This window comes from Megalobrama amblycephala, linkage group LG6 (assembly GCF_018812025.1).
Source record: "Megalobrama amblycephala isolate DHTTF-2021 linkage group LG6, ASM1881202v1, whole genome shotgun sequence".
Taxonomy (NCBI): Eukaryota; Metazoa; Chordata; class Actinopteri; order Cypriniformes; family Xenocyprididae; genus Megalobrama; species Megalobrama amblycephala.
The window spans coordinates 29,946,394-29,972,424 of record NC_063049.1 but is presented as its reverse complement, the minus strand read 5'-3'; the positions used below and the strand labels follow the sequence as shown (position 1 = coordinate 29,972,424).

Sequence of the window (26,031 nt, the reverse complement as noted above, 5' to 3'; positions counted from 1 at the left end):
TGACAGAATTTAAATTTTTGGGGTGTACTATCCTTTTAAGCTATGATAATGCTTTCAAACTATAAAGTTAACTTAATCTGAGCAAAGAATCATATTTCATAAAATCAGTTACTAACAGAAAAAAAAAAATGTGAAAAAAGGAAATCAAGCCTGAAAAGATTTAAGGTAAGTTTAGCTGCCTATTTTTTCATCCAGTCACCTATAAAAGTAAAATACTCAACATGCTGCATTATTCGAGGAACAAGGTACATGCTAACGTTTAAAACTTGTGATTAGAGGTTTGTTCAAATTCCTAACCCTAACTACCACCCTAATAGTAAACCTTGCCTTAGCAAGCATCAGTAAATAGAAAATTAATTGTACTGTCATTTATGCTTACAGCAAAATCACAGAGTGTAAAAATCAAAGTAAGATCTACCGTTTCCTCCTGCTGATGCTGACAGACAGCATCCCAGCTTGCACATTCCCAGGCAAAAGGTCCTGGCGATCAAGGCGTGCACTGCCCCATGCAATCAAGAGGAGCCCACTTTTAACCCACGACTATGTCTTTCCCTTTCACTTTAGCTGATTAATGGATCAACGCTGTAATTGATTAGTGGCAAGGTGTGAATTTAACCAGAGTTCAGCAGCAATAATGGTCTCCCGACAATAGCAGCTGACGTAAAATGTAAAATGATAGCCTGCAGCCTGATGGCCATCAAAGGAGAGCAGCCCACATAAAGAGGCCGGCTATTCTCTGGAGCGCTGAATTTCTTTGGGCTCTTTTCTCTTGGTAATGCTGTCAGTTTAACTGACAGGAACCATTATGGACGGTGCTTGTCAGCTCACCTTCATAAAACAAGCTGTAAAACAGCAAATAACAGGCTTATATGGCTTCATTATCTGAGGCACTCTAAATCACAGTGGAGGCGCTGGGTTCTCGTGCGTGTGGGTGCGTGTACCATCCCTTCAGTTCAACCCCTCATCTGAGAGGGCAGACAGGGCGTTTTCAGAGAGTAAAAAGAGGGAGAGAGAGAAGTTGAGTGGGCCAGTCTCTTCTCCGAGCGCTAATAAACCTCATCCTTTTCATTAGCCACAACGACGAGAGAAGCCCCACGCCATGTTCACCAATCATTATCCAACACGTTATTAATTAGACCACATCCACTCTCCTATAGTTCCAAACCGATGTGATCAGGGGCACCCAATGTTAAGATAAAATGTCCTCACAGTGGGACGCAACTGAAGTGGAGAGGAAAAGAACGAGGAAGGAGAGATCGAGGGACAAAGAGAGAGAAAAAACAGTGTTAATAAAAGTACTGCTCCTGTGCTCCAGTGAAATTATTTAAGAGGTAACGCGACAGAACGGGGTGGTCGAGGCACAGATGGAGACTGCATCTGGGAATAGAAACCTTTTGCCACTGCAACACGCTTGACGAGCAATTGGTTTTATTTATTTCATGCAAATAGATCCGGGCCTTTCACTAACCTGACAGCGGGGGCTGTGAGGTGTCGGCCTGTTTGAGGCACTGAGCGTTTCTGACTGCTCGCTGAGGTGCTGCGGGGAAAGATTGCTGCGATGGGTGGAGGCAGGGCTGTTGCGATATCACATTTTCACTACATGATTCGGATTAACGGTATTATCGCAATATCTATAGAAATTTAAAAAAAAATAAAAAAGTCAAATTCATGTTTTCTTCAAATTTCTGTTTTCTCTTTTTTGGCCAATGAATCACACTCAAAATAGGAATGTATGGAGGCAGAGTGAAAGACTGTAACAATTATCATCAATATCGGTATACTTAACAGTATAATAATTGGTAAATGCTCCAAGGTGAAGGTTCACTAAAACATATACATATACAAACATAACATATACAACACATATTAGAACACTTCTGTTCTGAGTGTTTCTCAGCCAGAGGTTCCTGAAAATCTCTTAAGAAATTTATCCAGCATAAACTAATTTAGGATGGTATTGAAATTACGTTTTTGATAATCACATGGGTCTGGTGTTTAGCAAGTTTCTTTAGTAGTACAGCTTTGATTGATTTATTAATTGAATCATTCCCTTTTTTTATTTCTTCCTTCCTTCAACATATATTACAAAAACAAAATGATTAGTATCAGAAATAAAACTGAATGCAAATAAAATGAGAAAATAATTGAAGGGGGTGAGCCGAATACAAGTAATTCTACATTTCACTGACAGTCTGCCTTTGCCTGAGACAAAACAAATGTGGTAATTGTTTGGCAAACAGTGTGATTTGAGCGGTGTGGTTGGGATTGTTCTAGATGCAGCAGTGAGTGGAGGACAGAGAAAGAGAGAGGAGGAACAAGAGATCAGTGTGACTGTCTCTTTAAGCACAGGGAGGGATAGAGCGAGACTGTCACAGGTTGAGAGGGCTGACTGATTAGCGTTTGTTTTAAACAGCAGTGCTAAGATTGACGAGTTGCCACCAGAAGCTCTGCGTCCCTGACACTCTCTCACACCCACATGCTCAAATGAACTACAAAAGACATTAGATGTCATAAATGACTTAGATGACAAATTACTACGAAAAGGGACATTTTTATACTTTCTTCAGAAAATGTGAGTGCAAGGCTCACAGCTATGATGCAAGGGCATTGTCGATGGTTGCCAGGGAGTTTCTAAATGGCTGCTAAAGTGCTAAGGTGATAAAGGTTGCAAGATAATAATTTCCTGAACCAAATAAATGATCCCACCTTGTCAGTCTCTAGTTATAACTCGACCCCTTCCTTCAATGGAAGTCAATGGGTGACGCACAGACATTTTGACAACCAAAAATATTCAGCCAAATTTAAAAAACAGGGCCAAAATCATTGACCACATCATTTAATAAGCGCTTCACAGATGATGTGTTTTGACTGTGTCAGTGTCTATTTCGTGTACACAATGTGGATAGGTAACAACATGTCAGAGACTTCAGCACGACCAAAAATGATGCTAGAATAGCAACATGTAAAATTTGTTCAGCTGAAACATTGAGAGGCGGCTCATTGTTGAAGAACTTTACTATTAATTTATCGCCTGAGAACAAGACACTCTGAACATCATGAAGAGTTCAATTACCTAAATTTAATTACAAAGGTTTTAGTTTTCGAAAATTTTCAATTTTGTTCTTTTGGTAAAAAGTACATAAATAATTTTGGTGGTGCATCACAAATTTTTGCCCATTTTATTGTTTTATTTCAGAGTCCAACAGCTTAAAAAAAAGTAATATCTCACCTCATTTTAATAAGCCACATTGTTTGAAGTATCATTCATGCCTGTAGCACAAAAATCTGCAAAAAGAGTTACATTCCAAAGTTTAACACTTAATTAAGTATTCACTAATCCTGCATTACGAATATGCAGGTGTGTGCATTTAAGCGTGCAACCATGCACCCACACACTCTTGCATGCACCCACACAAGTGTGTAAACAAATCTAACCTATACGCCATGTCAAAGGAAGCAGACACACACAGAGACTCACACATACTCACTCAGCCCCAGAGAGGCGTTGCTTTGTCATACCTCTACTCTCGGCAGGCCCTGCCGTCTCCATGCCTTGCTCAACTCTTCTGGCTACACTCCAAAGCACCTCAAACGCACGCCTCGCTCTGTCCCTCCGCCATATGGACAGATCTGAGCCCTTTGTAGTCATCTCTCTATGGAGGGCCTACCTGACTAAAGCCCAGCGGACTGCGACCTGCAGGGATGAGCACGCCGGCGCCAGAGATTGGCTCTTAAACACGGCGTAACACTTGCCATCTGACTGCCGTAACAATCTGCATCCTTCACACACACACACCAGACGGACATATCATAACTTCTGTTTCTTTCATCTTGTTTCCATTTTTTCAAACTATCTTTTCCGAGAGTTCAAAAGTAATACATTTTGAAACAAATAATATCAAATATATGTGTTAAACAAAGGAGCTAAAAAAAAACCTCACTGGTGACAAAAACTTTTAATAAATAAAAACAAACAAACAAATAAAAAAAATATATATATATTTATATTTTTTATTATTTCGGCGGTGGAATGCACAAAAATATATTCTGAAGCACGTTCAAGCTGCTCTTTTTCATATAAAGCATATAGAGACCCCAGTATGTTAAGCACTGCAAATGTCGCCTATGAAACTCGTGCACGATATTCCACGTTTTCCGTTATTAACATTATTTGCTACTCAGGTAGGCTGTGGTATCTTTCCCTTTAATTTGCACCTTATAAGGTGTGCGTTTGCTTTGTTGCTCTTTTGAGGCTATGGTGTTTAAACAATGCTTACTAAGGCATCCAAAGTGAAAATACCCCCAGGAAAATACCACTCACACCATTACACCACCAGACTGAACCGTTGCTATGAGGCACGATGGATCCATGCTTTCATGTTGTTTATGTCAAATTCTGACCCTACTATCTGAATGTCACCAGTAGAAATCGAGACTCAGACCAAGCAACGTTTTTCCAATCTTCTATTGTCCAATTTTGGTGTAAAGTTGTAGCCTCAGTTTCCTGTTCTTAGCTGACAGGAGTGGCACCCAGTGTGAGTGGCGCCCATCTGCTTCAAGGTTCGACGTGTTGTACATTCAGAGATGTTCTTCTACATATCTCGGTCGTAACAAGTGGTTATTTGAGTTACTGTTGCCTTTCTATCAGCTCAAACCAGTCTGGCCATTCTCCTCTGACCTCTGGCATCAACAAGGCCTTTTTGCCCACAGAACTGCCACTTACTCTCCTATTCTCTGTAAACCCTAGTGATGGTTGTGCATGAAAAAAGATAAGCAGTTTCTGAAATAGTCAGACCAGCCCATCTGACACAAACAACAATGCTATGTTCAAAGTCACTTAAATCCCCTTTCTTCCCCATTTTGATGCTCAGTTTGAACTTCAGCAGACTGTCTAGACGGTCGTGTCAGAAATCGCTCCCTATACTCAATGGAGACAGCCATTTGTGGTGGTGTCTGAAACCATAGTGGACGTTATCGAGTGCACTCATTCAATCCCAAAATGCACTGCAATACAACTGATATACGCTCAACGGCTAGAGAATACCCATAATGAACTGTGAGGGTCATGCCGAATGAATTCTCGTGTCGCTCCAGAAGATGCCGCCCACAGCTGAATCATCCATTCATTTTCCAAACTGCTGGTCCTATGTGGGTATGTCGTAATATCATACAGGTATAAATTCCTTTTTGATTAATTATTAAATAGTTTACGAAGGTTTAAATGACAGAATTCAAGATAAATCTTTTCATTAATACTGGAGCTGCCAGTTTGCCAAGTTTCAAATGATTATTAAACAGCAAGAACAAAAGGCAGCCCTTCCAGCACACTCAGTGTCTGAATTCACTCACTCATTTTTTGCTCACTCCCTCAAGTGGACTATATTAGTGGAGTAAAGTAGGGAATAGCGAATGAGGATACAGGGGCTGATTTCAAACAAATTTCGGGTATACAGGCCGATTTCGAATGTCTACATGCCTAAATGCATTGAGTTGCAGCCATGTGATTGGCTGATTAGATATTTGCGTTAACAAGCATTCGAACAGGTGTACCTAATAAAGTAGCTGGAGAGTGTATATGCATATTATTTATAAACTTGCCATGATGGTTGCAAGATGTGTGATAATCAATGCTGTTTGGTCACTGATGTTAAACCTTGATTTGATAAACCTTAAACTTCAATATGCCCAAAAGTGATTTGAGAGCCATGATTTATTTTTTTTATTTTTTTTTACCAAAAAGTGACATAAAATTTAGTCTATTCTTCACTTCAACTTGCCATATGGTCTAAGATTTAGAATACAGCACACAAGTTGTATGGACTTCTTCAGTGGTGCTGTCTTGTCTTTTCTGACCACCCCTGGACACTGTGTGAGTTCAATGAAAGGACAAGTACAGCGTGAAGATTTTTCACTATTTTCTATATTTCTTCCAAAACAGAAAAACAGAGGTTTGGAACAACATGAAGATGGGTAAATGAGTGACTATTTCTTTAAGTGTTACATTAAGACATCAGGAGGATGCTTACGCAATGACTGCAGGGTACAGCCCATAGCAGCATGTATGTGTGTGTGCATGTAGGAGAAAGATGGATGGCCTAGCTGCACCACAGGTGGCTGAGGCCCAGCGCAGGGAGGATACGGGTCAGAGAGACTCTGTCTCCAGCTTTGTGGATGAAGGCAGCCCATGTGGCTCTTTGAACAGAACAACTGAACGCAGAACAAACAGTGAGAACGCTTAGACAAAGACAGACACAGGTAAGATCTTCCCATACCACCCAGCCTGGAGCTGATGTATATGATGGACATTTGGGTTTTGTACCCACCAGACCAAAAAAATTGCATTGGACTGAGTTGGAATTTGGTTCATTTCTGCTCTAAGCTGCATGTTGATGTTAGAGAGCAGATCTGGAAATATAGATTTATTGTTCATTATATTATAATATTGTAATATATTTTGCACTATATTATTCAGCATATAAGTAATTAATGGCTAATATTATTGAATTCTTAACTCACTAAATGGCTGCGTCCGAAAACCTAGGTATTTGTCTTGCTGCCTCGCTGTCTTATAAGAGAATGACTTGTACGGCAGCGTTTGCGCATGAAGGTACCTCATGAAACTGATTTCGGACAGACTTCTGAGGCAGCGTAACAGTTTAATGATCTACAGCAATATAGCGCGAGCTTTGGTGAGAACTAAACAAATAATTAAAATTTCTCGATAGAAATGATATCAAAATTGAAATATGTTGGTCAAAATTGTACATTTACACACAAACTGAGCAGCAAATGCAACTTTCGGACGCCATCTTTATTTTTCTAGCTCAGCTGTCAGAGAATGGAAAGCACAGGATTGTGGGATATCAAAGGCAGCTAAGGATACATCTATGCTTCCTTCAAAAATCGATCTGAGGAAGGTATCTCATGAGACAGGAAATGAAGCTAACATTGGATTCGGACGTGCCTTGATGCCTTACTACCTTGAAATGTGTCCTCAGAAGGCAGCATTTTCCAGTTTTTGGACGCAGCCAATGATCGGAGAAATCTGGAATGTGAAGATTGCATTGTGTATCATGCTTCCAAGCGGAAAAAGTACCTTGTTTCATAATTATTGTTAAAAATGGAAAACTAATTAGGATGTGCAAATATGAATGTTAACAGTGCATTTTAAATTAAGTTTAACTGTTAAATGGCTATAATTACTAATTTTATCCACATAAATCACAATTGTTTCATATTATATATATATATAAGCTATCAGTATTGGTTTCAATATTGGCCCATTTAAAATGGAATACTGTATCTAAAATTGGCAATTAGCTATCCCTAGTATAGGTCTGTTTACTCTGTTGCAGTTTTATCTAATCCCAAACACTGCCACTAAAGCTGCCTAACACTACACAAGCCTGATTGGTTTACCTCGCCCTCAAGTGGTAGGACCTAGTACTGCATGTTTCTGTTGTATCACCTGTGTGTGCTTTTGAGAACTTGAGAAATCATGACTGATTTTGATCAGGCTGATCTCCCGAGAGTGACTGACAAATGAAAAACAAATTCACAATTATATATGCATTTATGGACAGGAACAAAAGACAAATGTTTTGAATCACATTTCCCAGTGCACAAATTGCCCTGATAAACACACGCATGCTTGGGATGGTGGTTACACACTGAACAAATGAGAGGTGCCTCTTTCATAGGTGTCCCCCTCTCCTCTAAAACACCCAGAAAAGACACAGAAACGGGCACTGCGATTACTTAACAAAGAGACTGTGACATTCGCGCTGACCCTGGGTCAGTGAAACCGGTCATGAACTGTGTGCATTTACAGCACTATTAGACATTTAAGCAGGATTCAGCCTCTCTCAGGCATGAATGTTTCCACCAGACCTGCACTAATAGCATCTAAACAGCTAATATCAACAGAGGACGGCCATTGAAATGCCGCACGCATGACTGGCGTTTAGCTAGAGCTCTGTATCAAGCAAGATACCAGGGCAAATGTGTGTTACCAGTAACATGCATAGTAAAATCAATGAATGAAATGGTGGAATAACATTTGAGATTAATATATATTTCAAAATAAAATGCTGCTCTTAGAGCGTTAATAGAAAAATCTCTTTAAGTACACAAGTATTAATCTGTTTTTGAGGCTGTTGTGGTGTGTTTGTGTGTGTGTGTGTGTGTGTGTAACCCAGAAGTCTATGTGACTGAACAGCCCCCCCCCCCCCCCCACCCCCCCCCCCCCGACCCCGCAACCCTCCCTTCGGCCCAGTCCAGATCCTTTAATTAATACTGGCTTAGACCCGATTGCTTCTGACACTACAGGGAGTTTCCTGAAGCCCAGCCTACTTCTGCTCCACAACACAGTGACCAAATCCACCGAGGCCGCCCACCTCCACTCAGACACAAGACCTTGTGAAGGCAGTAATTAAAATGAACCATATTCTAGCTAAGAATTCACTCAAATAATAGCATTTGGTCCATACGGTCAATCTTAAGCAGGCAAAATATCGAAGGTCTGACGTCAGGTTCTTAACGATGCTAGTATTACCGAACAATCAAACAACAAACCACATTATGGCCATAAATTTACAGATTATTGGGCCTGAATTGTGGTCTATGGTGAAAATGCACAGCTGAAAACCAAAACATTTTCACTAGGGTTAACAACTAGCACGTACGGAAGCAAATCCAGATAATCAACGCTGCCTAATTTTCACCAAGCACAGCGTAAGAGGAGAAGTGGAGCACGTACATTCCAGCACCACGATATTTGGTGCCCATCGTGGGGTCATGAATCCAGCATCGCACTGCATGGAATCGCTCCAACTCAGAGCTGCTACGATCCACACAGACTTGCGGTCTGCATGGTATGCTTACCATTACATCAGACATCTCCAGGAACATTTATTATGAATATTGTTACTTTTCAAAACTGAGGGATAATATAAATGCATTTATAATATGAAATTTCAGCTCAAAATGCTAAACAGACATGCTGCTGTGCGTTTCTTGAAAGTAAATACCGGGTTTCGTTTAATTAGCGTGACAGTGGAAACATGACTGAAGGCTACAGCTATAATCCAACATTCCAAACCACTGAATACAGTATTAACATACAGAATCTAATGGAATCTGGAATACAAATGCTGAGCGGAGGGCAGCAGGGAATAAAAAGAGTGAACGTGGAAAGGCAGAGTGGAGGTGGGAGGGTGGAAAGGGCAGCGTGTTTGTTTTCTTGCCTCTGGCTAATGAATTTACTAAACTGCCAGGTGGATGCAAATGGCAGAGCAGGCGCCTCGACTCTGCAAACTTCACAGCATCTGTAGAAACGCCGCAGTAAATCCAGAAGGCCTACAACAGTGTGTAAGCAGAGGGGGCAGGGGGGATAAACAACCCTTCATCCTAAGGAGAACGGCATACAGTCAAACAACTCTTTTAAATAGATGGTCAACAGATTAGCGCTAACACCAAACAGCTAAGTAGAGTGCGACTGATTGAGTTTTTCACTAAATGAGAGTCCATCTTCTCATTCAAAGATACCAACTATATTCAAACAGAAAAACCCAACCTAAATATTACGTTGGTAGTGAACGATTATGATGTGCACAGGGACTTAAAGTCATGAAGAAATAGCGACAGATCTTTTTTTCCACATTGTAACGTACATCTAACTGAAAAAAATATTGATTTTTAAGAAAAAATAAAGTAAGACTGGGACTAGAGAGAGTCCGGCAGAAAGAGTTATTCATTCACAAAAACGAATTTGCAGTAAAGTCATATATGTTATGATTATCAGAGCCAGTATATATGTGAAAAAGCTGATTAAGACACAGAAACTGCATTTACATTCAACTCAAAGTCTTTGCGGTTACTCTTTTCCCCTGTGTATATGTAGGCAGCTTTCTCTACTGCAAAGGAGATTATAACGTTATTCCCACCTAAGCTGATATACCGAACAAACATTAGATCTGAGAAAGACATAAATCGCTCTCTGTTGCTTTGTTTTCTTAATGTTATATCATAGCTTGTGCAATGCTGTGCTGTAATGGGGTTGCCCTCATACATCATACTCCAGGATTCCCTCACCGTTGGGGGTCATTCTACAATGTTTATTGTGAAAAATGCTTAATGTGCAATTCAACATGCATTTTTGTTTCAGAGACATTTGTCTTTGATAGTTGCTCGACTGTGGCGTACTTTAAGTAATTTTAGTGGCTAATTTTAGGCTGAGATGTACCATTTTGTCATGCTCCACAACTACTTGTTGGAAAAAATTGTTAGTGGATTTCAAAAACTGAACAGTTGCAGGAAAAAATTTTGGAATGGAAGCTATTGTGTTTCGCAGTGGGCCGCATCCAACCACCACCCTTCCTTCCCCACTCCACCTGCACAACATTTTCACTACCTGATACACATCAACATGGAAAATACACATCACACGTTAAGAGCAGGTACACGAGCAGAGAAATGACAGCATCTTAGGATGTGAATGGACTTTTTAAATTAGCATTGTCTGGGGTGATTTTGCAAATCCCAGAGTGTCTTTTACTTAAACTGGAGTCCAGCTTTTTCACCTCCAGCTGACATAACCACCGACAGCATGGCTCATGACTCAGAGGAAATTATTTGAAAAGGTTCCATGTGATATTTCAGAAGCTTTCCTGTTCAGGCGGCACATTGGTGTACTAATGATGGAAACTTCAGCAGACTGACACCCAGGTCAGGCAGGATGGCACCGAACACACGCTATTTTGCTTGGATAATGCTGGCATTTTCAAAACAGCTTGCCTAAGCATGGCGTCAATTGATAACATTTATCTTCTTGTTTGTGCTTTGACAGGAATCCAAAAATAGAAATGACTGCATCACCCTGCACATACACAAATCAAACTTAAAGAGTATTCACCGCTCAAGTCAGAGTCCGATTATAACTGAGCCCTTACCACTGAGTGACTCTAATGAAGTCCGTCTGCGCCTCCTTAACCCGAGTTAAAGGAGGAGTAGCAAACTGGTTTCAATTTAGACTTGTAAGGGACAGAAGCTTTCCAAAATCCCAGGCCTCATGACTTCCTTCCGTGGATGTAGAGGAATGCTGTCTGGCTTTATGCACTGCTGTAGGACTACAATAAAGCTAGAGGAAAGGAGGGGGAGGCAAGTCAAGGGCATGTTTTACCCCGTCTATGCCACACTTTACCTTCATCTATGAGAACCACATTTTTTTAAATTTATTTAATTCCCCCCAGACAAACATTTAACCTCTTATGGTAATCAGAGGGCAAGCAAATTAAAGTATAATATCTTAATAATAATAATAATAATAATAATAAGTGGGTTAATTATGGTAAAATGACAACATTAAAAACAAAAACAAAATCAGTTTTAAAGTTCAACCCACCTACGATTCACCAAAAAATACACTACTAATAGAATAAAATAATAAAAAATAATTAACAGCAAATGTTGCATGCGTTAGTAAAATTAACATTAACCAAAACGTGACCTTCCCATAAAAAAGAAAATGCAAAAATGTAAAAACCTTGCTCAAAGCAAGCTTGCCTGTATCAAACGCGGCAGTGGTTAAAGCAGTCGAACAAGAAGTCCCTTTTTTGACCACGGCTGTATCCTGTATTTTCCAATTATCACCTTTTAAAGGCCAGCTGGGTGCATTCCAAACCATCAGGGGGCAATTCCATTTGCATTGCTCTGAGACAAAGTCATGCTCAAGTACGCTCGTAGTAAAGTTCATTACGAGTGGAGAGACACCATCATTGCTTTCATTATTTTGGGAACAGGTTTCCTCATTTTCTGATCCCGGGCCCAAGTTATTGATCCAATCTTTCGCGCTCTCTCAGCTATGACACCAATCAGAATCTGCACAAAATCAGAGTGCTCAACGCGAGCCACAGGGAAATACACTTCATTACAGAGGAGAAAATTGTCAGTAAGGATAAACTGGGCAGTTTGTTTATCTCCATGTTAGTTTTCCTCTGCCCTTTACTCTTTATCTTCTCCATAATAGCTTGTCTGGTCTATATCAGTGATTATATTTGTATTTTGACCATTCAAAGAGTTTTAATTCTAGTTATGCATTGAAACTCCTAACTATGAGCACTTTTTTACTCTTTATGCTTCATTCTTCCTCCATAGTACAGTATTAATAAAAACATTTCAAGTTTAGATGGACCCCAGTTCTATGCTACATTTGACCCATTGTGGGTATTTTTACAGCATCTAATGCTGTGCCTGCGCATATGGCACGAAAAGCGGTGGGACGGGAGTGTAGCAAGGAAAGGAAAGTCAACAATGGCACAAAAACAGCATTATGATGACTCTCGGTCAACATAATAGCAGATCAAACAGTGTAACAAGAAAAAGAAGCAAACAATGGGCACCCGTTCTAACTGGTGGAGATATATCTAAATCAGGAAGCTACTGTGTGAATGGAGGTGGGAGAATGGGGGAGGCAAAGTACAAAGGCCTGCTTAAAGCTTTCGCAGTGTCATGGCCCCTGATCTGTCCAGACAGAGCAAAGGGGGTGAGGTGTGAAGGAGGAGAGAGATGAGGGCCTCTGGGACACGCACCCACCTCCACACCAGCGGCCCCTTAATGTGCTGTGTCTAATGCGCCTATTTAGGTTTTGGGGTGCAACAGTGCACAGACTCAGGTTTTTGGGCGGCCTCGGGGTGAGGAGCATGGCTATCACCTATCAAAACAGCTGGGGCCCAGGAGGGTAAACAAAGGCCTGTAGGAAGTAGCGCATGGCTGCGGCCGGGCCTAAAAGGCATGGCGATGTGTCTGAAAGATAGTTACTGTGGTCTGACTACAAGCTAGAGGTCTACACGGGATGGATTTTTCAATCCCGCTCCTGCAAGATTTTGTACTGCTCCTGCCTGCTTCCACCAAAAATATGTTAGATTTTATCCCGCTCCCGCCTGAAACTTTCACGTTTTGTACCGTTCCCACCTGCAAAATCCCATAGGAAGAGGTCTACGCTGATTTTTCAGTCCTGGTCCGGTTACATTCTATCTCGTCCAATTTTTTTTCAATTTCCCCACACACAATGCTTTAGATCTCCAGTTACAGACTTCTGCGTGCTGTTATTATTAGATAATTGTATTTTGTGGGAGCCTACGGGTCATTTTGTCTTCCGCGTCCCACGCACATATCAGTATCTTCCCTCCCATTTTAAAACTTGTCCCGCACTGCACTCTGTTGTGTTGGGTCCCGCGGATCAACCTCATGCCGCAGACCTGTACTATCAGCAGTGTGAGATGATATCCAATGCCCTGGAAAACAGTTGCAAAACACCCCAAAAGGATGACCAGAAATTCGACAGAATCAAAAAGTGACCCCGCAACAGTTTTTTTCCAGTAATTGTGAACACAAACAGTCCATTCCAAACACAAGAAAGACCCCCAAATGTTATTTTGTTCCATTTAATATTTAGTGTCCAGTTGTCTTAATTTGCAATTTTGTGATGGGCTCATTGTCAAACGGACAGATCAAAGCCGTGCCAACTGGACTAAGGGGGGTTTGTGGGGACTAGCCAGCACCGGAATTAAAGGGAAAAGGCCTCAAAAGGCTGTTCCTCTAAAAGGCTTTGGTGCCATTCCCAGGTCGTCACTTTCAAATGACCTGGTCTGTAATTCACACGTCTTCATAATCATGGCCCTTCGTGTCGACTGAATACAAATCCATGTGGATCAGACAAATAAAAGGGCTTTGCTTTTTTAAAAGGCCGGCCATGCCACCACCAATTTCAGCCTATCTGTTTGTTGGGCCGCTCGGGAAGGTTAAACCGTTTAGAGGACCTTTTCAACTAAACAAACTGTTCCCTCTCAACCCTTTCAGACATGAGCACAGAAAAAAAATTGCTGTGGGCAAATTCACAAGGCTGCTTTTCTTTGTTCGGAAGTAACCACAAACAAAGAGTTTGTGTCATAAGTTCTTCTTAGCTACAGATAAACCAAACAATGCCAGTCACAAACATTTTTTCCTTTGGTAAAACGAGTATTTCAATCACAGCAAAAAAGCCAAAAATGAACTGAGACACCATCACCTGTTAGAACATTTTGCAGCTGGGGCAGATTCTGATAAAGAACGCTCTTCTGGGGACATTTACAAAGGTGTTAAAATAATTCACTTTGTGCTCTCACGGAAGCAAAATCAGAGAATAATTAGCCTAGTTGTTTGTTGGCACATCAGCTATTAAGTGATAATTAGTTCAGAAGCGAAGTGTTTGAAAAAGGCTGTTTGATCTATGTACTAGTTCCCAAATGAACCTCTATGTTTTGAGTAACAATTAAACCTTCACTTAGACACGCATCTCTCAAGTCACTTACAGAGTTAAATATTTTTGACCTGAAGCCCACTGCTCAAGAGGTGAAAAAAGGATTTTAAACAATATGTACAACAAAAATTACATATTGGATAATTTTTTTTTTAGGTCTCATGTAGACTCCTTTCCAAACTTCTGAATTGTAGTGACGACAAAGTGAAAACATGGGGTATGCAACATATGGATCACATAAGGGTTGTCACAAATTACATACTCTGTTGATAACGAGGCACCCACAATCACCCCTTACGGATATATGACAGATATCTTTGTCTCCACAATACGCACCACAAAAAATACTTTCTATTGGATTTTTTCAGAACACCTAAATAAATTTCGTCCACAACTCATGTTATGTGATTGCAGAGCAAAAAGAGTGTAACAATATTTTGGTACAGAGTTTGCCAAATTTAGCCTTGCACTACCCTAAAAGAATAGGTTCTTGTGCGACATAACCACTCATATTTAGCATTCAACCTTTGCAAAATTAAAAAAAGACCAGTCGTCAAGGACTTCATGTATCACGCCCTGGTGTCCCAGAAACAGGTTAGCCTAATGAACAACAGTTAATCAAAAACAACCTAATCAAAGACTTAACATGCATCAACTACAGTGTACTGCGAGTACTACTTAAAAAGCTATTAGAGCACAACACCATTACATTCCCTTGACAACCCGGTTGTCCCTTCTTAAACACCTTAAATGCATGAGGCTTCCTTGCTATTTAAAGAAACGTATGACATGATAACAGTTCAGAAAAAGTGCAGCCAAGAGTTGCTGTCCTTTTCCCGACCCAAGCTGCAAAGCGGTCAGGGAAAAGATTAAACAGACAACAAGGTCCAGAGAAAAAATAAAGCTTTTACGTCACAGTCACACCTCATCCCAGGGGTCAGCCTCAGGCCAGATCGTGTTGCAGTGCTACACGCGATACAGTATCGCAGCTTTCTCAGCACCTTAACAACATGATGATCCCGTGATTAAGACTGACATGAGCTAAGCCCTGCCTGACACAGTCATCGCACCGTTACCATGACACCTCGGTGCTGACACCAGCTGCGTGCAACGGGAAACGGGTCTCCAGTCGCTTTAGCAACGCAAACATACGGTCGGAACAAAACGGGCCGCGGTCTATGGAGACTGTGGTTAAACCAGAATGGCATGCAAGAGTAATCAGGAATCTTCTGGGTTAAGCTCAATCAAACAGTATTTGTGGCATAATGTTCATTACCACAAAAATTAATTTTCTCTTGTATTACTTTTTTTTTTTTAATACAAATGTGGGCTACAGAGAGGCACTGGATGTAAATGGTGTTTAACATTTGTAAATGTTAAAATTACTGTTTCAATGATAAGGCCACCGTGTGGGAAAAAAATAGCTTACATTATTTTTTACAACTCTGTCACTATGATAGCACATCTGCCAATATCACTAAATTTACTGTAAAATGAATTAAACAGCTGAAATAACATAAGTTTTAACAGAAGAGTAAATGTACAGTATGTGTTTTTATAAAATGATAAGCTTAAACTGGGCCCATTCTCTTCCATTGCAAGTACTACAATGAAACTTTGCTTTTTGCTTCAAGTTGCAATTATTTTTATGTTAATCAACATTATGCTTCAAATTATGTTGATTGAGCTCAACTTGTATTGAACCCTGAGTTTGAGCTGCCCCCCTGGTTTTAACCGCATCCGAAGGGCAAGTCATCCAACCCCAGTTTACAGCCGAGACTGACCTCCTGTATTCCTGTAAATAAGTGACGTGGCTTTAACGGTGCCCAGATCCAGCCATGGGAAAAGGTTTCCAGCCTCATCAGTCCTCATAACAAAAGGACCACATTTCACTGCACCTCCACGAACAAAAGGATCTGGCCGGTTCCCAATATGGAACTAAATTACAGAGAATGGGACACTACCTTCACAAGTGACCCTTAAACTTAGGGTAAACCTTGTGGCATCACAACAAAGCTACACTGCACCTTTTCACGGTAGAAAAATGCAGACAGCTTCTGACAGTTGTTCCTAGTTTCAAGGTAAAAAAAAAAAGTGCCATCATAAAGCAGGGTCTAGGAAACAGGATAAGCACTCCAGCCAAGACTATAAAACGCTCGCTGGGAACTTGAAAGCCACGCAGGCAAAGTTGAGGGCTGCCATCTGGAAACAATAAACAAACAAAAACTAACCAAACAAATATTGCGTGTACTCAGGAGGCACTAACTGTAACCGAACCAAAGGCAGCTGAGCCTGGAAACTGGCATCTTAAGGGGGTCAGTGATGCAGACAGACGCGTCCTACGAGGACAGATTTTTCTCTTGAGTGTGATGAGGTGTGGGGGGGGTGGAGGATGGTCTTTGGCTCTGCCGAGTTCCTGTTTGTGGCAGGATCTTGGCCTTGTTCTAATGAGCTGCAGCACTAGCAGGGCAGTGTCGGCCCAGCGATGTGAACAGGCGCCCATCACGCTCCCCATTAAGAGGCGCAAGTAAACGGTCTTGCTTGCCTGCATCCTCCCACCTCCAAAGGCCGTACCAGTTCACCCCTCTGGGAAAAGGACAGAACATATGGAACAAGAATTTCAGGAGAAGCCGTTCTACCTAGAGAGCTTTTGGAAGGGCAGAAGGGGACATAGTTGTGTTAGTAGTAGTTATATCTATTCAAAAAAACTTTCAGAGTACAAGTATCTTTTGGGGACCCAGGGATGGGTTATGATGCTTGGCTTGTCGTCCAACAGCCTACTAGCCATTTAGTTACTATAGGACTCACAATTGCATTCTCGGAAAACCCGCACTGTATGAACGGAAACGGACAGGACAACTAGTTGTCTGTCACATCATACAGTGTTCTGCACTGCACAAACGTGTGTCTACCATGTGTTGTGGGTTTTCGTGTGTGATGTAGATTTGAGGTGTTTGTAATCTGAAGGTTTTAGAGCAAGTCACTGTCCTTCACCGGAGCAACTTCCATCAGTTTGGTGTTCTATGCACGACTCGAATGCTCCACTCTCCACCCAGATATAAAAGCTATTTTCGGTTAATAAAGATTTGATGGATGAACTCAAAGCTTGACTGGACTCTCAAAAACTCAAGACTTTTACGTTTTATGGACATCGCCTTCTTTGATATTACTTTGGTCACTGTCGCTATGGTTACAAGTAAGAGAATACAGCCTATGAACAGGACATTTCGAGATTCACACCTGTAAGTAAATGCGGTCGTCAATCACAAAAACTGACAGTGTGAACGGAGTCTATTACGCTTGTGAACCTAACTAACTGGCTAAGTCGATTGTTAATAGGGTTGTCAAAAGTACCAGTACTTCAGAACAAAGTCGATACTGAAATAAAAAAAACAAAAAAAAAAACATAATGATACCCTGCTTTCTGCAGTACCGGTAGTACAGAGTACCAGGTCAATCCGATACCCGCTGATAGGAGGCTGCTTTCAAACGCTCCATTTGTATTTTATATTTTCTATAGCTTCTATTTACAGCAAGATTTTGCAACATTGAGCATTGTAGCCAATCACAGCATGTTTGTTGAACATTTTAAACGCAGTAGTTTTCACTTAGTGAGCTTGCGCTGCGGCTGAAGTAAAGTGATATCAGCTTCATTGATTATAAAGGGAAAGCTCTTTGCTCACTTTCTGTACATCACTCATTCATAATTGGAATAAAAGTACATACTGCAAAGTTTAATCTTTAACTTTAACCATTTTAAAATGCATGCAGCTTGACATATTCGGCCAATACATTAGGGGTGAATTCTTTAATTGGGACAGTTTTTGCCATTGAGATAACCGGAAAAAAGCATCCCAATTCAATTCACCCCTAAATCTTGCACTTTTTTTTGTTTGTTTTGTTTTTTGAAGATGCGGTTTCAATTAAAAAACAGTCCAACTTTTAAAAACAAGACACTTTCTGTTCCATTCCTTACGTATATACCTGCTAAAAATGCATCCCATGAAGGTCAGGTGAACCTGACCGGCCTAATTATACAGGGCTTCTTTTCAACTGGTGAACTAGCTGTTTAGGCAACCAGCTGAAAAAATACATTCATTGTACATTTTTTTTACATTCATTGCTTGTACAAATTATCTGTGCTGAATACAAGCATCTAAAGCACATAGTTGCTGACACTGGGACAAACTACTTTCTAGTCTAAAGGTGAAGCTAAAAGATGAAAAAAGCATGAGTGCATGAGTAGAAACAGGAAAGAGGAAGAAAGGCGTAATCATTGCACCATAATTAGTAGGTTTTTTCAGGTTTGTCATGCTCCTAACACATGTCTGCCAAAAGCAGAGAAAACTGATTAACTCCCTCCAAATCCCACAGACGTGTGAATACCTGAAAAAATATCCGGTTCAGCCAAACCTTGAAAATCAAATTGGGAGACAGTACTGAATTCATAAAACTAAAAAAAGTACTAATCTTTAATTTGTACTTTGATAAATGTGCTTGAAAAAGCTTTTAAATTTTTTTTTTCCTGAACGAAAAATCAAAACAAAATATCATATTAGAAAATTAATATGCGTTTTCCACATGAATAATATCTTTTCTTTTTTTTTTTTTTTTTTACCTACATACACTACTTGACTTTAAAAAAAAAAACAGTTTGGAAGAATGAATTACTAGCTTGTCCATATAAGCAACACTATGCATGTTTTATATTGACATTTTGGCATAATAGCATTTCTGTGAATCTGACAACAGCTGTGTTACTTTCGGATGATAAAACAGTGTTAAATAGACACGATTCCCTGAGGAAAAAAAAGAGAATTCACAGGCAGGAGCGTTGTTCTAAACAAAACACAAATCCAGAGCATTAAAAGCCTGTTATGAAAAGAGAAGTCCAATAACCTAAATTTGACATTTAACAGTTACTATAAAATTAACATTTAATCACTTATTCAAATCCATAAACATACTCCCTAGCATCATAAGCCAAACGTTCAATTTGGGATAGCAATAGTTCATCCAACACAGTGGGAAAAGAGCCTTAAACCAATATGAAAATTACAAAAGCATTTATAGAATCTACAACTGGTGTTTTAAAAGTCCAAAGCACTTTGAAACGCTGTGAGAGTATACAGCTTGCCCGGGTTGTAAATAAGCTACAGAGTACAGCCACTATTCTAATATCCAAGCCATATAAGACCGGTTAAGCAGGCGATATTCAGGATCCCCAGCGCCACCTATCTTCCAAACATTGTCGAATGCAGAGCTCGAACCTCCTGCTGTGTAGCCTGAACCACGACGTGCTCATTTCCAAAGCTAATGAGAAACGGTGGAACGTTGGCTGGCTTGGTGGAGCCTCACAGACACAGAGAGAAGGAGCCCGGCCCAACCTCAGGGCTCCTATCTCCCCATTTCCATGTGCTGCACCATGGGAAATCTGCTCCTATTATTATTTCTCCTCTTATTGCTTATGTTCTTTTAATATTTTATTCAGTCATTAAAAAAGGGATGGATATGATTTCATTGCACGCTTCATCGCCGGAGACTAATTTCACTGTAAGTGCTGTTTGCTCTGGCCTTTAAATTAGAACTTAAGATCCGTGTTTCTACATAAAATTAGCTGCCTCTAGTGATTTAGGAGGTGGAGAGATAGTAGATTTAGGTTTGGCATACATCAGCCATGTACTTATTCAAATATGATATATATATATTTGGAGAAAAAAAAACAGTAGTTGTATGGTTGTACTTTACACCAGAACAATGTTTTTGTAGAACAAGACCAGAGCTTATTACCCTCAAAAAAATAAATCAACAATATTGAATCAGAGCTATAAAATAAATTGGTAACACTCTAGTTTAGCATCCAATTTTCACTATTAAGTTGCTTATTAGCATGCATATTACTAGGATATTGGCTGTTTATTAGTACTTATAAACCACATATTAATGCCTTATTCTGCATGACCATATTCTACAATCTACATCCCTTAATCCTACCCAGTTCCTAAACTTAACAACTACCTTACTAATTATTAATAAGCAGTAATTAGGAGTTTATTGAGGCAAAAGTCATAGTTAATAGTGACACAATAGAACCCTAATCTAAAGTGTGACCAATAAATCACTGATATAGCACACCAATGTATATTTTTCATGATAAGTATAACTATTATTACTTACACATTTTATAATAATGTTTTATAGATATAGCTATAAAATTAAATATATCACATTTTATTGTATAATGCATTGCATATTACTATTATAGATTTTATAGTTTTTATTAATTATAAATGTTAATTTCCTAATAATATTAGGCTAATTGTATTAATTATAATGTTATTGCTATTCCTAATATTAACCTAATATATTGTTGTTATTATTCTTATTACTATAAATGCTAATATTATTTTATTGCTATATGATTTCTAATAATAAATGATATAACAATTTATTTTTAAACCAAAAACAAATATATTACTGAGAAACAAAAACAAGTAAAGAATACAAGTGTATTTTCTGTCAATAAAATAGGAAATTGAAACTTTTCATTAACTTACAGGGCCTGCACTGCCTACCTGGTGCGTGACCAAAGGGCAATAATCAAACGTTGCAAACACTGACACCATGGGGACTGAGAGAGAACTGCTGCTACAAACCTGAGCATCTAAACCACAACAAAAATTCCTTCAGCTGCCTGCCGTAAACTCAGCACTAAAGTTAATAATTATGATGTATAAGACAGAAAATGCATGTTGATTACGGCTGATCTTGGCTCAGCTTGGCACTCCCAGCAGAGGCTGGCCAGTCCAGGTGTCTCTCCAGAGCTCTGCCTGGAGTATGATGAACTAAGCGTGGCAGACACTGTGGCAGGAGATCATGCAAGCCAACGCACACACACCTCACACTGCAGCCAGTTCACCTGATGCAAGCAGTGACTCAGTGGTTTCTCCGTAAACATTTTCAAATAATTGGTCTTTTCGGTTTAGTCACGCACACAACAAAGCGTGTTTATCAAAAACAGCCGTCCGATATAACACCTTCTTGTTCCATTGTAAACATTACGACTATTCTAAGAGCTGTGTAATATTAGTCATAACAGTTTTAAAAGAGAAAATAAAAAATACTGCAAATTTTTTCTATTAATTGGGAGAAAACGCATGAGTATTATTCTTAACGATGTATCTAAAAGTCAAACAAAGTTAAATTATAGCTAACTGGCTCTACAGTTTCTCATCATTTTCATGCCACTTTCACGTTCAAACTCGTGTGAATCAAAGGCAGAGTTTCAACATCCCATCGCTGTTATGTCTGAAAACAGTGAATATTCCCAAAACTGTTAATTCAATCCGAGCACAAGCTCGATCGGTGAACCGCACGAGTCCAGGGGTCTGGCGCAAGAACAAGATTCTATTGTTGCATTGTTCACACATTCCTGAAAGGCCATGTTTATACAGATGCGAGTCCACGGCCTATCTGAGGAGCCGCTCTCTGGCCGAGACCCTCCGTTGATCAAAGCATTTAATGCAAGAGCAGAGGCACTTGTTTGGGTCGGTGGCGACTCGGAGCACAAATCTCCATCTGTTGGCCGTATGGACCTTCTCAGTTACCTCCGGGACAAGAACGCTCCGAACTGCCATCCCTCTAACATTCAGTTTACTCAGCTGGCTCCCAATCCTGTTACCTCCCCTTTGTTTTCCCCCAGAACATGTGTTAAGTTAATGCTCTGTAACAAATTTCAAAGGCCCGATTTAGGGGGGTCAATAACAGGTAATAGACCGATATATTGACGTACTGATCTGAAATGCGAGAGCAAGACAGACGCAAAAAAACGATTTCTGTTTTTTCTGGTTATGTGAAAGTGCAGAGACAAATAAACACATCTCACAACCTCACACACTTTATGAGGGAGCGGCATAAATACAGCGTATGCTTATTCCACACTAAAACAACCACAGGCTTGCTTTGATCACACTGGGTCAGCCAGTTAACCCACATTTCGGTTATTCGGTTGTCGGTATAGGTAGAATTTCGTTACAGTGGGGCTCGGGTTTTCTTTCGTAATTGGATTAAGGCCACACACCTCTGCTCCTGTTACCAGCACCAATCAATGTGGAAATGAGTTGTCAACACATCACTATTTACTCAGCACTCATTTATTTTTCTATGGGATGCCAAAGGCTGCACCTACACTAAAAGGCACCAGATGAGGGGGGACCGACGGCTTTGAACATTTAAAATGATCTGTCCTGTCCTGTTGACTTTGTTCGGAAATGTCACAGTCCTTCCACACACACACACACACAAGGAATATTATAACAGGAAACAACAACAACCCTAATTTATCCCTTTCATGCACTGCCAACGCAGTTGATATAAAATTCAAACACGAGACAAAGACGTATATTTGATCCAGTAGTTTAAAAGCAAATAATATGAACAATTAACTTGATGGCGATGGGCACAGTGGGATATTTTAGGGTATGGCATTTAGCATTTAGCAAAAAAAAAAGGGAAAATCGTATTATATAAGCAAAAACCCATCAGGATTGGATCCCGAAGAGAAGTTCATTAAAATGTTTCCTAAATGAAGGCATCTAGAACGCCACCTTTGATTTACGCTAACAAAACCCTCTAAAATCGCTTTCCATTGCTTCCAGGTATCCAAGGGCATTTGCACAGTTGCTCTTAATTGACAAAGTTATAGTAGCACATTACACTTCATGGTTTTATAACCAGTACTATAAAGCCTTGGCAGGCCTCAAAAGGGGAAGCTGCCCATTAACTTATAGGGTCCAGGCCCGGGAAGTGTAATTGACAAGCTCTAGGCTACTTTCATCACTTGTCGAGTTCATAGCGTCAATCCATGTTTCCTCTGGGATGCTGTTGCATCTTTGACATGAGGGTGTTTGTGACATATCCCAGTCTGTTTCCAAGCCAGTGGCTCTCGGCTCTCCATAAAACACGCACACACACATTCCGCTCACGGCCCTAGGAATTGGGTCCAGCCCGTGCAGTTAGCCATGTGTTCAAATTTCCTTCCAAGCCAACTCAGTTTGCTTTGTGGCTTTTGTGGAAGGAAAAGAAAAAAAAAAAAACACTAACATCAGCTCACACAGTTATTAAACAAATGGAAAGCTGATGATAATCCAGGTCCTCTGTACATGTGCTCAACAGCAAATGTGTGAGAAATGCATTCCTTTAGAGAAGCTGAACAAATGGATTTGTCTTCAAGGGATAACAAACATGAACTGCTGGTTTAATTAACAGAGTTAAACACATCCTCCTGGATGACCTCGGGCACCGAAACTGTCATTGGACGCACCGCATATTCACATACTAACTGCAAATATGACAAACCCTGGCGTGACAGTCACAGTTCACACTGTACATTAGCTGGCCCATCAGTAGAGCGCCTCTGGAAATTCATCTGCTATGAATTACAGCCACCTGGCACCATGTCCTGATGACCAATGCCCAATATGGACAGATTACTGGGACCTTAAAACCATGCCTTCTTTGTAATTGACATTTAAACTGTTTGAAGTCCCTCATTAAAGTCTCTCAAGAGGAATTAGACACAGATGTACCATGTAGAATTACAGTACTAATTTGCTTTAGTGATTTTGACTGGTTGTTTGAAATACCTCTGGAAAAGACAAGCTTGTCGTACATTTTTTAATTCTTAAGCATAAAAAATGTAATGTAATTTAATAGTCATTCACACTCTATCAAAATAACATTAAGCAGGTCTTTAGCATGTCATGGACCAAAACACTTTCTTCCCCCTACAGATCTGTCAAAACTGGGACTTTATTCACATGTTGAAAAGTGTCTTACAACAAAATCAATAAAGGCATTAATCGATAATAATTTAAAAATAATTTTTAAAATACATGCTGCACGCTCTTTAGAATTAACCACAGACAACAACAATAATTCTGAAAATAGAAAAGATATAAATGAATACAAAAATCATAAATTCATTCAATATTTTATTAATCCAATATAAAGATATCTGTATATATAAAGAGAAAGAGCTGTGTAATATTACATATATATCTTTATATATCTACTGTTCAAAAGTTTGGGATCTGTAAGACTTTTTTAATGTTTATGAAAGAAGTCTTTTACGCTTACCGATGCTGCATTTATTTATTCAGTAAAAACAGTGATAAACAATAATGTTTTATTTTTTGTAATTTATTATGTACGTTATTCCTGTGATGGAAAAGCTGAATTTTCAGCAGCCATGACTAGTCTTCAGTGGCAAACGATCCTTCAGAAATCATTCTCAAGAAACAATTCTTCTTATTATTAGTGATGATAACAGTGCTGTGCTGCTTAATGTTTTTTGTGGAAACCATGATACATTTTACTTTTACTTTGATAATCAGAAATTTCAAAAGAAAAGCATTTAACTGAAATAGAAATCTTTTGTAACATAAATATTTTGATCAATTTCATGCATCCTTGTTTTTTTCAATTATTTGTTTTTATTACAATGAGAGATTTAAAACTTTGAATGTAAATTACAATGAAGGCATAATTTAAAGGATAATTTACAGTCAGCGTCAGCCTATCTTGAACGCAAACAAATGACAGGTGTAGCTACTGTATGACACTAAGCGCCACTCGACACCTTGTTGTCTCTTTCCTCTCACATAGCTATAAAATAGTTTAAACTCAAAACAATATTTCATTTGCTTTGGATACTATTCGAAACAGGAATAATTCCGTTCTGCGTCTGATTAGGAAACAGGACTTAGGTTTGACCAACACTTTTAGACATCAAAATACTGGTTTCATATCATCAACCTGCTGTATTTACATATCTGGTAAGACATATAAGCAAACGAGACACATGGAGGATTATAAACTTCGACTTTAAGGCTACGTAGGCGTTTTGTGACAGAAACAATTCCTCAGAAAGAAACAGACAAACTGCTGTTCTTGTAAAAGAAAGCATTGACATGCATGTCAATGTCATACTCAGAAAATATGAGTTTTTGTCATGTTCTCCCTTAATTTTCTTCGCTTGTTTATATGGGACGCCCTTTCATCACTAATACACTTTAAAAAACGATCAGTGTCATTAACACATAATGTAAAGAGGAGAGAAATCTCCAGTAGGTTCAAACTTACAGCACAGATTCTCTTCTGTAAGCACGTCCTATGCGCAGCGCCATGTCTTCAGCTTCCTCACATGAAGTGTTCCTATTGGCTGCCTGTGTCGCCGTGTGTAAAAGTAATGACTTTTGATTGGCCAGATAAAAAATAGACGCCTATGAATAACCGCCCTTTTCTGATTTAAAGTGGCAGGCAAATGTGTATATTCTGGACTAGTACATAAAAAAAAAATCAATATTAATATGTTTTCTGTTAGTATTACTATCTTTTTCTGTTTCTTAATATATAATTACTCAGCTTTTTAGCCTACTTTTGTTTTTTTCCACCTTTTAATGTGATCTACATTACCATGTCTAATCGCCATACATTAATGCATGTTTGGAGACTACTGTATGTTCAGAAAATACTGCCATTGGCTACTACTGATTTAATTTCTGCAATATATACTGTGCACATTATGGTAAATAAAATATCTGCATGACCTACTACTAAACTGAGCTTCTATTTACAGTGTGGTACATGAAGTAAAATTGAATTTTAACAAAAGTCAAAACTATTTGACATTAATTAATCTCACTGAGTTGCATTTTTAACACAGAATTGGATTT

General features: G+C 39.5%; 1 protein-coding gene across 5 annotated transcripts in view; it reads right to left on the bottom strand.

Annotated features, from left to right (window-relative positions):
• The window catches only part of clybl (citrate lyase beta like), a 63,838-nt gene extending 38,289 nt beyond the window's left edge, over positions 1-25,549 (bottom strand). For 4 of the 5 annotated variants that reach the window (XM_048193833.1, XM_048193837.1, XM_048193836.1 and 1 more), the window contains exon 1: positions 25,439-25,549. In XM_048193833.1, coding sequence (XP_048049790.1) covers positions 25,439-25,482 — 44 coding nt within the window. In that variant the 5' untranslated portion in view covers positions 25,483-25,549. Of the gene's footprint in view, positions 1-3,229; positions 3,286-3,519; positions 3,673-25,438 lie in introns of those variants that run through there. The other variant, XM_048193834.1, reaches the window with a different exon arrangement.
• Positions 25,550-26,031: the final 482 nt, after the last annotated feature.